Below are 12,942 nucleotides of genomic sequence, written 5' to 3'. Positions count from 1 at the left end.
TCATTAATCATGTCGTGTTGCAACATGGCGACTTTACTGCATGCTGGAGTTTTATCACATTTTTACATTTCCTATGAAAATCAGCTAAGATTTTGCATGAATTGTAGTTTTGCAGGTTATAAAATGGTGACGTTACACTGTAAAAACACAAAATATCACCAGGTATTTTTGGTCTAGCACTTAAAATAAGACAGAAATAACTTAAAGTAGCTTTTCAGGAAGACATATGAGTTTAAGTTATATTAAACTCATATTTAATAATCCCAATTTAAACAGCTTTAAGAAAGTATTTACAAGAAAAACAACTGTACTGAATTAAAATTTTAATCTTATTCTACAATTGTGTATTTTTTACAGTTTTTCTTTATGCATCAAACATATTTAAGGCCTTTGGTAAAATGTCCTTCATGGTAGTTTAACTTGTTTATTTTTATCTGTGGTCTTTTGAGAAAGACAAAGAAAAATTAAAAAAGACACAAAGAAAACCATAAAAAAGAAGAAAAATAGGAAAAACTGCAAAAAAAGACAAAGGAAAAACAGAAACAGAAGGAAAAAACAAACAAAAAAGACAAAGGACAAAAAATGAAAAGTGACAGAAGGAAAAAGAGAAAAAGAAAAAAGAGAAAAAGAAAAAAGGAAAGTACAACAGAGACATTTTGTTCCCAAGAGAAAAAAAACCAGAAACTTTTTTCCCATCAATCTTCAACAACCGACTGAAAACATTCCCGTTTCTTCCTGAAAACTTACTGTAAGTCAGTTTCGTCCTATTTAAACTGTCCCAGGTGCTTTAGAGTGAAACTACGCGGTGATGTTCTGTGTTTTTGCAGCACAGATGATGAGTTTAAAGCGTGTCTGTGATGTAAGGGCTGAAAGGCCTGAAGTCTGAGCAGCAGGACGCTGGGCAGCAGGGTGCAGCAAGGCGGGCCTCCAGCCAGCACACATGTGACGCTCTCATTCTCCACACGGAGCAGGTGCAGCGGCCTCCATCCCTTCCTGTTTCTGCAGACTCGGAGCTTTTATCTGCTCCTCCACCAGGYGATTCAGATCAATCCCCGCGCCTCCTGGCACGCTCTCCCTTCAGATAACGCATCGGCTCCGCTGCACATCCACAAACTCTGTCGCTATGGCGCCCGCAGATGGCGACTTCCTGTGGTCTCGCCCGGCGATTGGCGGAGAGACTTCCAAGCGGAGAGCAGCTGGCGAGGGGATGATGCATCGCCGAGCGTTTGCACTTTCATTTTCAGGGTTGTCTTGTTAATGCTCCCGATCCAGCATCTGGCAGGAAGTCGACACAAAGGCAGAGAGGAGAGGGAGAGAACAACCTGTTCTCTGGCAGACCTCAACAAAAGGCTGACACGTGTCTGATGAGCACAAAGAGCAGCACAAGAACAGACAGAGCTGCCCAGGATGAAGAGAAGACGCCTGATGCAAGCTAAAGATGTGAACACCGCCTGCGAAAGGTCAATAACCAGAAACGGGGAAAATTACAAATGTTCAATCCGTTCCGCTGCTGAAAATGTAAAGCTGCAGAATATAACTTCTATAAAAATATGCTTTTTACGTCTCCGTGTTGTGGCTGTTTATGAGACAAATAATCTGTGGAAAGGTTGATGTCCTCCAGCTGCTATCGCCATCTGAAGAAATGCACCAAAAACAACCAATCAGAGCMAAGGGGCGGGTCTTACCGCTGTCAATCAACAGCATGTCAACAGATTYATTTTCCATTAGCAGATCCAGTGAAGTTCTGCCCAGCTGTTCTGACTTTCAGACCCACTTCAGGGGTTGTGCTAGCTGTACCGAGCCCGGTACCGAGCAGGGTACGGTTAGCTCAGCTGGGCAGAGCGTGGTGCTGGTACCACTGAGGTCAGGGGTTCAATCTCTTTACTTCTTTGAAGTTATTCAAGAAATCTGTAGTGGTACATTGTGAAATGTGACCATGATGATGAAATAATTCAGCATTCTTTAATATTTACACATCAGGCTTCTTCAACGCTAAATGCTAATATCGCTAACAGGAAGTCCAAAACAAAGATGGCTGGATGCGTACTGACGGTCTCTCCTGCTTAAAGAGGCTTTTATGGGGTCAGAAAACGTTTTATTTAGGAACCTTTTTCCTTTTTTTACACAATGACAACACACTGATGACATCATAGAATCAACTTACAGTAAAGGGCTTGTCAACGAAGCCTTAGCAACACATGCTCCCTGGGCTGATTAGCATCAGAGGATTTTTACCTTCAATGCACCGGGAGGCCTGCCTGGTTTAGGCCTTTTAAGGCTTTCACTTTCTATTTGGCTAAACTGTCAAATCTTTCCACAACAACGTGGATACAAAGTCCTCTGAGCCGATAAGTTGCTGCTAAACTTAAAGGGGAGCGCCACTCAGTTTCAGGTGATCAGAGAGCAGGGGCGGAGCCACGGGGTGGCTGGGGGGGGACCGCATACCCTCATATTCTACATAGACTACATGTCAGTAGAAGGGGTGAAGCATATTAACCAAATTATTCATGATTAATTATTATTGAAGTAACCATCAACTCATTTTAAGTGTTTTGTTAGCTGTAGCATAAAAAAGGCATTTGCTGAAATAACACAGAACAGTGATTGAACCAAATCCACCTGCTGCATTAAAAAAAATTTGTATTTTATTTTGCAAAAATGTGTCATTCCCATTAATTAACAAGAAATTATAGCTAAGTGGCTAATTTTTCTTCTCTAGTCCCATTATTAGCTTGATGTATATGATGTTTAACAATAATATGGAAAATCAGCTTCAGCCAACTACACAAAAAATATATACATAAGGGAGCAAAGAGGGAAATTAAACAGTTATTTGCAGTTTGTAGTCAGTAATTTTGACTTTAAGTTGAACAGTCAGCTTAACGGCGCTAAAAACAGAGTTTTATAAGCTACGCTAAGCTAAAACAGGCTAATCGTGTGGTTAGCCACTGTAGCAAACAAATCTATGCTAAGCAGATCTATGCGTTTTGGTTGGGTAAAATAGTTTGAATATTCAAGTTTTGCCCCTATGTCCATGAAATTTCAATTTTACAGTTTGTGTTCCTGCCTGGCCCCCCAAGAAAAAAAATCTAGACACGCCCCTGCAAGACAGATGGGGGGCAAATTTTATTTTAACCACAAGAAAAAAAAWATATATATATTTATTAGATTTGAGTGGCAATCCTCTTTAATACGTCTGGCTAACAGCTGGAAAAAGACTGTAATATACAAGACACACGACTCTCAGCACGGTTCTAGTAAAAGCGCAAGATTATAAAACATTGACATCATCGAGAGGACGTGCTGTACAGAGAGCTGACATGCGTGGCGCAGCTCTCCTCTGCTACCGGCTGAATCTGTGGAGCTACATCGAGTGAGGCGGTAAGGCAGGGGTGTCCAAAGTGCGGCCCGGGGGCCATTCACAGCCCTTGGAATGATTTTCAGTGGCCCTTTCAACAGTAACCTGAATTTGGTTTTGTAGTTCGGATACGGATTTAAAAACTATTTTAGGGTGAAATCTTAAAATGTTTTAAAAGATTTTTGCTTTTAATTTATTTACCAGTAACTGGGGTTAAAAACGTCTTTATTACTGTTTAATAAACTCTTCAAAATGAAGCAAGAGCCATAAAAAGCCTGGGCCTCTCGCAATAAATCAATTCATAGCAACAAACTCAATCATTTCCATTTGCATTATTTATCTTTTTTTTATTTTTTTTCACTAAAAACTGTGAAAAAGTATTTAGTCTCACTTGCCATTTTTTTAAAGGACAATTTTATTTGTTGTTTGTATTTATTTTTCTTATTTATTTTGGATTTTTAAAATATTCCAGATTAATTAAAATTTAAAGTTTATTCATATTAGAGAAAGTGCCGCCTTGTTTTTGATACTTGAAAATGGACTCAAAGCAACAATATTATCATTTATCGCGATAATTTCTGGGACAATTTATCGTCCAGCAAAATCAATAATATTTAATAAAATATTTCAGAATTTGAATAAATATAATCCTTTTAACTGAAGTTTCTTTTATTTTAGAATATAAATTGCTCCCTTTGATAGGTAAACAATTCATCATTAACATTATAATTATTGTTTATCGTGATAAAATCTGGGAAATTTGTTTTACCTTGAAAACGACGAAAAATGTAGAAAAATATCAACTTGAAAAATTTACAATGTTTATTTTTTTTTTATCTTTCAAACCTGCAAAACCGTTTTATGTTTTTAATATACAGTAATTTAAAAATCTGACTGCTATCATAACAATATTTTTTGCAATAATAACGAAATACAAAAATACTAAAGTATTTCCAGCGTGCCGTTTCTGGCCCCCCTGCCGACCGTTTGGACACCTCTGCAGTGAGGGAAAGCTTTAGTGTTTACAGAGCAAAAAAGGTAAAAGTCCTTCAACGGGCGGCGAAGACGTCCGTTCAGCAGTCCAGGAAATGTTCGCATCCGCCCAAAATAATTACACCACCAAAAACAAACAAACAAAAGAAGAAGAAGAGCAGACGTTCTTCGCATTCCCAAACCGTCCAAAGTTTTCCCAACGTCTCAGCGGAGGACCGGCGTCTTTTCCGTCCTCCTCATGCAGAGCGGCGGCTGCTTCAGGCCAGCTCGGAAAAATGAAGCTCTCTCAAAGCTGGTGGGAGGAAAACAGAATGGAAAAGTGGTGAAACTCGACGGGAAGAAGATGCGMCGCGGCGCCGCGGGGCGCTTAGGTCGGCAGCGGGTCGTCGTCGCCTTTGCTGCATTTGCACTTGCAGCAGAGGACGATGGGCGTGGCCAGCAGGAGGAAGGGCGAGGCGACCAGCAGGAGCAGGCCGAACCCGGCGAAGATCCCCACAACCTGGCGGGGAAACAAACGTTTTACTGGAGCATGCATTTAAAATGTCTGTAGAAACGTCTTTTTGTCAAGAATTAGATTCAAAAAGGGACTTTTTTAGATAGAAGGATAAAGTTTAGTAGCAATATTACCAGATAAATCTGTTTCTAAAGAAAGCAGAGCTTCGTTATCAGATCTGGTGTGATTTGCTCGTCTAGTTTGAGATTCTTTCTTCTAAATAAAAATAATCTGATGCTGATGTGTTAAAAAGTGACGTTTTTTTGAAGTATAACTTCACAAGACGCTCAACAAGTTTTTACATTTTTGTGCAGGACAAAAGAATTACTACTCGATTCTTCTAACGTAATGAATGTAATGGCTTTTCTCGTTTTGTTGCGTCTTATTTAATTAATTCTCGTAATATTCCGACTTCATTCTCGTAAATGAATGTTTTCCTTCTCATCTTATAAATGTTCTTCGCAGGATTTCAGAAAATTACCTTTACAAGAGTCATTTTTATTCTAATATAAATCAAATAAACTTTACAGAAGTTACACAAATTCTTGAAAAAAAGAAAATTTATAATAATAGATAAAGGCCTGTTTTAGGAAATTTGTTGCCATTTTATTTTTTTTTCTTAATTTAAAAAAAAATAAATATATACGTAAAATATGCTTTTTTTCTGGGTCATAAAATTATGTAAAAAAAACAAAACAAGACCCAGATCCAACCTAACAATAAGAAAAACGGATCTAAAAGCTTATTTTTAATGTCACTCTATGAAAATTCAATGCAAAGATCGTTGGATTAAACGGACCAACATTTCAGCAGAACTACAAACTGATGCAGGAATTAATGCAAAAGGAGCCCCAACCAAGTACTGACTGGATTTAATGCAAGTCTGCTGACATTTTTATGCTTAAATAACTTTTTGTGGTCTGATGAAATATTTAAATTCACTGAGAAACTGAGTTCATTACCTTCAATAACCCCCTGAATTATATTACTGTCTGTGGAGTTTATGAGATTCACTTTTTGAATTTAATCATGGAAATAAATGAACTTTTAAAGATATTCTATAGAGATGTTCAGTTGCTAGCATTGGGCAGCAGGGGGCAGCAAAGGGACGTTAGAATCAAATCCTTATTTATTTTCTCATTTCCCTACAAAATAAAATAACATGAACTAAATATGGGCAGAAAAGAAAGAAAAGAAAGAAGGGAAGAAAGGAAAAAACAAACAAAATGGAAAAAGGAGGGAAATTAATAATTAATATTCAAAATGTCTAATAATCTTTGGCTAAAAATGATCAGAAATTAACAAAAGTTTATAAATATTAATGTAATAAACTAAAGTTTAGCATTTTTCCATTTTTTGTTGCTTGTCTACCACAGAATGAGACAAAAAAAAAACTACCAGTAATGTTTTTAGATCCATTTTTTCTTTATTTGATTGGAAACTTTCTAAAAACATTTCAAAACCTAAAGATAGAAATAAAATGGCGGTTTTGCACAAATAATACATTTCAGACTGTAGATCTTGTAACAGCTGTGGCTCTAAGTGAGTTTTATTTTGCTGAACTGAGGAAAAAATATGATTTTTAGGATTTTAGCAATTGCAGGATGTTGATGTAGAGAAAAGAATAGAGGATAAATTTAGTAAGAAATTAAAATTTCCAGATCTTTTTCAGACTATATATGGCAATTTTACAGCAAATGTTAATGTGAAACGATAATATTGTTGTTTTGAGGCCATTTTCACTGGAGTAATAATCCAAGAACACATCCTCAAAGATCAATTTAAATTCTAATGAGCATTTAAATTCGGAACTGGAAGACAAGTTAAATATCCAACATAAATTAAAAAAACAACAGAAACAAGTAGAAATGAATTATGAAGTCTCTGTAAACAAAACTATTCTTCAATAAAAAATACCAAAACTCCAGACTGAAGACATTTATCAGGTAGAAAACAGAAAAACAATAAATTATGCAGATGGAAATTACTGAGCTTGTTTTAATTTATCAAGCAGTTACATTTTTTAGTGTAACTTATTTAATTCACCACTAGGGGGAACCAAAGCACAACAAAATGAACAACTTGGGGAGTGAGAAGAAAAGACGACTTGGAACTGAAACATGTTTTTCCTGCTGGTTTGGAGACAGGAGGACATATTTAGGATTGTTGATCATCTTTCAGCGTTTTATTTGTGTTTCTGGTAAACAAACCGTTTCTTCCTGTGAAGCACAGGTTGGACCAGTTAGCCGGTCTAGACGCTGTTCTCTGGTTTAGATTATTCAGAGACTCTGCTGTCCTGCAAACGCGCTCATCCTGGAACATTTCTCGTTTCTGGGGAGATGAGAAGCAGCCGACGGAGGGAGAAAGCTGCGGCAGGATGAAGTGCAATCACATGACTCAGCCTGGCCCGCTCAGAACAGATGCCGACGTGTATGCTAATGCCGGAAAATAGCAAGTATGTCGGACACAGTGACGCACCGCGCTCTGAATAGACAACGCCGAACTCCGAAGGTGAAACTTCAGAAATGAAACCATCTGTGGGAGATCGAAGCACATTCTTTCTCCTGAGTTTACTTTACGCTTCTCTCTGAAAGTCAACACAACTTTAAAGTTGGAGGAAGTTAGCAGGATCCACAGATGTTTGATAATTAAAGCCAGAAAGGAAACCGTCTGCTGGATGCTTCACCATGACGACCACTCAAAACAAAACCAGTGATACTGGAGAAGAAGTCCTGGGTCTAGTCAAAGCCCATCTTGATCTCATTTAGGTTCAGTCTGATGATTTAAACACTGCAAAAATACAAAATCTTACCAAGTATTTTGGTCTAGTTCTAGTGCAAATATCTTAGGAAGCATGAAATAAGACAAAACTAACTTCAGCAAGATACGAGTTTGTTTTAAGTCAATAATTCTTTACTATTTGTAAAAGCAGTAGTTCCAGTCTTCAGCAGGAGCGCCACATGGAAATAAATAAACAAATTAACTGCAGATATTTAGCCAGCTTCGCCAAGTATATAGCAGTTAAGTCATCCAGCCACCAGGGGCGCTGGAGGGAAGCCGTCTCTCGTTTTCATCCCAAAAAAGCATAAAAAGTTGATCTGGAGCCACCAGATTTAATTTGGAATCCGGTTGTTTGGATCTTTTTGTTCATGGTTGTTAATTTTACAGCTAAAATGTTTACAGGTTACAGTTTTACAGCTCTTCAGTACATTTTTGCAATTTAAGTGAAGTTTATTGTTTTGCCTGTTCATTCAACACCAGTTACTAAAACGTGTCTAAATCAGATAAACTCCAGGACATCAGAGAAACATGTAAGAAAAGAACATCAAGTGTAGGAGCAGGAAAACGTTCTCACCTGTGTTCTGTGCCAGATCACCGACGCCCTGGAGTGACCCAGTTTGTTCCGACACGGGCCTTTGTCATAGTGGATCAGCAGGAAGTCATCCTGGCACACACACAGTTAAATAGCATCCATTAGCAGCCTTAAACACGTCTAGATGCCTCCTCATGCAACCAGCTGAAGAATCCACAATCACATTTATCTCTTCCAATGAACCGAAGTGAAAATTTAAATCTTCTCTGACCAGTTCATTTATTTTCTAAAAGTGTATTTTTTTTTACAATTGGACCCTTAATTCAAACGCACAAAACCYAGCAAAGTATTTTTGTCTACTTTCAAATGCAAACATCTTACTTCACTTGAAATAGGACAAAACTAAGTTTTCATTTACATATACGAGCTTGTTTTAAGTTAAAAAAAAATCCTTCATATTGATGAGAAACTTCTATTTTCATTGCCAGATTATTTGATTTATAAGTGTAATAATCTACTAGTAGAACTAGAACTTTTTCATCAATATTGAGGATTTTTTTTTTAAACTTGAAAACAAGCTGATATATGTACATGAAAACTTACTTATAAGTTAGTTTGGTCTAAATAAACAGACTGGAATTCCGCTTGGGTTGCTAGGCAACGGGCGGAAGTCTCCTGGGGTTGCAAGTAACCAGCGGAAGTCTCCTGGGGTTGCTAGGCAACGGGCGGAAGTCTCCTGGGGTTGCTAGGCAACGGGCGGAAGTCTCCTGGGGTTGCTAGGCAACGGGCGGAAGTCTCCTGGGGTTGCTAGGCAACGGGCAGAATTCTCCTGGGGTTGCTAAGTAACGGCAGAGAGCCAGTCAATAATTAGTAGATTTTCAAAAGACACCAAAAAGCGAAAAACAGCTGGGTGTTTTTTTTTTTTATCTTGTCTTTTTAAGCGGTTCGTATTTTTTGAGACCCACATGGAAAAACGAAAACATAACAAAATGTGAATCTTTCCCAGCAGTTTCCCTTTAAGGTAAAACGAGGCCAACTCACATCCAAGGACTCCAGGCAGTACCAGCAGAAGGCGTGTTTGCAGTTCTTGCACATCATCTGGGCGCAGCCCTCGTCCCTCTCGATGTAGACTTTACATTTGGGGCAGCGCTTGATGGGGGCGTCGTCCTCTTCGTTCTTATAGAAAGAGCTGCAGACCAGCAGGAACCCAGTTACATTRCGTCTGACTGGCTTTTAAAATAAAAGCACATTAGTTTTTTAAATGTGCTTCAGAATAATGTGAATTATTATTTGCAGATTACAATGCAAATAATAATTATTTTAAAGTCATATTACAAAATAAGTGTCAAGATGTGGAACTTKTTTTGTTCCACAAAACCAAAAACGAGCTTTAGACCGTCAGTCGTTGTTGTTCTCCTGATGTTTCGGGGCTCCTGGTACCTGTTCTCCCCGGGGAGGAAGGAGGCGATGGGCGGGCTGCTCTCCTGGCAGGCCTGCCCCGGGTGCCAGGCGGCCTTGCAGGCGGAGCAGAACTCCAGGGCGCAGACGGCGCACTGGACCAGCTGGGGCAGAGCCRGGGAGTCGGTTTCCTTCAGCTGGCACACGGCCTGGCAGCTGGAGGACGGGCACCACGTCCTGCACGGGTCCAACAGAACCTCTGGAGCCACAGAAGTAAATACATCACTGTTTGAAAAGCTAAATTATGTGTCTTTGGATTAAATGAACTAAAYGGAAATTCATATTGTTTTAATCACTGCAAAAAGGAGAAACTAAGCAGTTTCCGAATGAAGGAGGGAGTTAGGAGCTTCAACCGGCCGAGGAAAAGGCTTCAGCTCTCMGGTTCTTTACTTCAGTCCATCTTTACAGGATTYCATGAAACGTCATCAGGTTTTATTCTCATATTGTGACTTTTCTCGTATTATTACGACTTTTCTCGCAGTGAGATGAGAAAAGTCGTAATTATTAAAACAGTTATAAGACTTTTTTATCCATCCATCCATTTTCTTACACCCTTGTCCCTCAGTGGGGTCAGGAGGTGCTGGTGCCTCTCCAGCTAATGTTCCGGGTGAGAGGCGGGGTCACCTGGGCAGGTCACCAGTCTGTCGCAGGGCAACACAGAGACACACAACCATGCACACACACACTCACACCTAGGGGCAATTTGGAGAGGCCAATTAACCTGACAGTCATGTTTTTGGACTGTGGGAGGAAACCGGAGTACCCGGAGAAAACCCACCATGCACAGGGAGAACATGGAGACTCCATGCAGAAAGACCGGGGCCGGGAATCGAACCCACAACCTTCTTGCTGCAAGGCAACAGCTGACTTTTTTCATATTATTGTTATGATTCTAACATTATTATGAGATTTTCATGCATTATTACTTTTTGTTAGTAATATCACTTTTTTCGCATCATTATAACTTTATTTTGTGTTTTTTTTTTTACTTTACGTAATAAGACTTAATTCTCGCAAAGTTACGACTTTATTCACGTAATATTACTTTTTTCTTAAATAATATTGCTTTTCTTAAATGTTGCTTTGCCCTAATCATCCATCGTTCGGCAAACTTTCTAAATAATTCATTATAATGTGATGCAGTCATTTGTGATTTTAGTTATTTTAAAGCTGAATAAATATTTAGTTGACTTAATCAGCTGGAAATGCTTTTTAAACTGCATTTAAAGAATGTTTCCGTCACTTCTCGTTATTTCTATTACCTTGTTTATTTTTCATTACACTTTAAATTAATATTAAATATCTAAATGTCCAAATATGTTAGTAAAACACAGAAACACTATTTAGTTATTCTGCTGGTCGATAAATAAACTTTATTCCACTCCTTCTACAAACTATTTCAAATATTTGCATCTGCCTCCAAAGACAATTTCTCTTTTCCTACAGGGTCAAAGTTCACGGATTGTTGTTCTTCCATTTTATTGCTTCTTTCTCTGCCAGGAACCCCGAGAACCCAGAACCACGTCAGAGACAGAAACATGTTCTGGCTGTTCTGATCCAAACCAAATGAAACAACAAAAAAAGTTCATCTGATTTCACTTCAGACACAGAGAAAAAAACGATCCGTTTTTTTATACAGCGCATGAAAAATACCTGTTTCAGGCTCTAAATAATAAATTCAAACCTCCAATGAAACATCAGATTTCTGCACAAAACTGTGCAGTTTGATTATGAAGAACTTTCCAAACACGTGACTGAAATTCAAGCACTTTCAAGGTTTTCAAGGAGTAAACTCACCGCGCTCGAACTGAAGCTTCTTGTACCTCTGCATCATCTCCGTCGCCACCATGCACTCGATCTGCAGACACACCAGGAAATGATTCAGCTGACTGAAACGCAGCCATCATTTCAGGAATAATATCAAATTATTAAGCTCCAGTTTTAGTTTCTTGCTTCTGAAAACAAGAGAAATTTTAGTTACTGATGATAAATAATAAAAAAAATCTGATGGTATGATTGGAAATTTTATTTTTGCCGTTTTTTGTTCAATGAGCTTCAATAAAAAAACAGTAAATTAGAAAATATGATTAAGTGACGTGACTGTGCAGCTTAGTGATATTATTCAGTTTTATATCGGTGGCGTCAAATTTCTTAGTTTAAAAAGTTTAACATTTTAGACTTGAACATTTTCTGAGCTTCATAAAAGGGAAAATTCAAATTTCCAAGTTTTCTCCAGAAAATTTCTCAAAGATCCAGTTTTTTTCTAGCTAATTTTTAACTTTTTAAACTCAGAAATTTTCTAGAAAAGAATTACTTTTGGAGCTTAAAAATGTCAATCCTTTTTCTAGAAAGTTTTTTAGATAAACCTCAAAACTTCTGAGATTTTTGCCTGAAATGCACTCCTCCTTTTGTCCTTTCTATCTATAACATCCCTAAAACGATGTTGAATACTTCACATGTTTTTCAAGAACAATATCTTTTATTTTTTACTTATTGCCTAAACATTGATTTTTTATCACAGCAGGACCAAATCAAATTGCAAGTCCATCCCTGGATCTGATTCTTATTTTGTGGGAGGAAACAGAGAGAGGAGCAAACAGGGTTAGCCTCATTTAGTGGTCGATGCATCGAACGGTCAGGCTTTGTAAAGAAGAATCAATTTCACAGCGAAGGACCGGCTGAGAGAAGAGAAAGACGGGCAGGAGTAGCTGGGGTTTCATCAGCAGCAAGTTGATCAGATGCTAATTGATCAGAAACATAATGCTGCGGTGGCAGAACCACGATGAGCCTCTCGGTAAGGAACCGAGCGGATCCGACCCACACAGAGCGGACGGAGCTGAGCGGCAGCTTTAGAAGGATGTAGCAGGTTGCAGAAAGGATTTCTCTGACTTATAAACACGTTGCAATGTGACGACACSCCCCCAGCCGCCTGCTGGAGGGCAAAAAGCAGCTAGCTGACGACGACTAGCCATCAGGCTGTCAACACAACGCGCTAAATCTTAAACACACGCATGACAAAGAAAAAAAAAAGGATTCAGTGCTTTGCAGCTAATTAGACAACCAGATAAGAAGGTCAGGAAATAATTTTAATAAAAAATAAAACAGACGTGCTGCAGAATMTGATCATTTATAATAGGGCTGAAACGATTCCTCGAGTGATTCGAGTACCTCGATTATTAAAATTCCTCGAGGAAAATTGACCTGCCTCGAAGCTTCGTTAATTTATGTTTTATCATTTAGCGCACCGTGTTTCAGCCGGAACATTATTTGCGTTGCGCGGAGCTCTGACTTCCGCCTCTGAGTTGTTGACGGAAGCTACGTGTTAGC

At 38.6% G+C, this 12,942-nt stretch overlaps 1 protein-coding gene across 1 annotated transcript in view; it reads right to left on the bottom strand.

Moving 5' to 3' along the window:
* Window positions 1–2,078: 2,078 nt before the first annotated feature.
* rnf144aa (ring finger protein 144aa) overlaps window positions 2,079–12,942 on the bottom strand; it is a 35,664-nt gene continuing 24,800 nt past the window's right edge. The window contains exons 4-8 of the mRNA XM_008399849.1: window positions 11,413–11,473; window positions 9,598–9,814; window positions 9,199–9,346; window positions 8,200–8,289; window positions 2,079–4,850 (exon numbers count right to left, since the gene is read on the bottom strand). Coding sequence (XP_008398071.1) covers window positions 4,719–4,850; window positions 8,200–8,289; window positions 9,199–9,346; window positions 9,598–9,814; window positions 11,413–11,473 — 648 coding nt within the window. The 3' untranslated portion in view covers window positions 2,079–4,718. The remainder of the gene's footprint in view (window positions 4,851–8,199; window positions 8,290–9,198; window positions 9,347–9,597; window positions 9,815–11,412; window positions 11,474–12,942) is intronic.

The sequence above is a fragment of the Poecilia reticulata genome, linkage group LG22, assembly GCF_000633615.1.
Source record: "Poecilia reticulata strain Guanapo linkage group LG22, Guppy_female_1.0+MT, whole genome shotgun sequence".
NCBI classification, from domain to species: Eukaryota; Metazoa; Chordata; class Actinopteri; order Cyprinodontiformes; family Poeciliidae; genus Poecilia; species Poecilia reticulata.
Note: the sequence above shows the minus strand (reverse complement) of the source record. Positions and strands in the feature narration are given on the sequence as shown.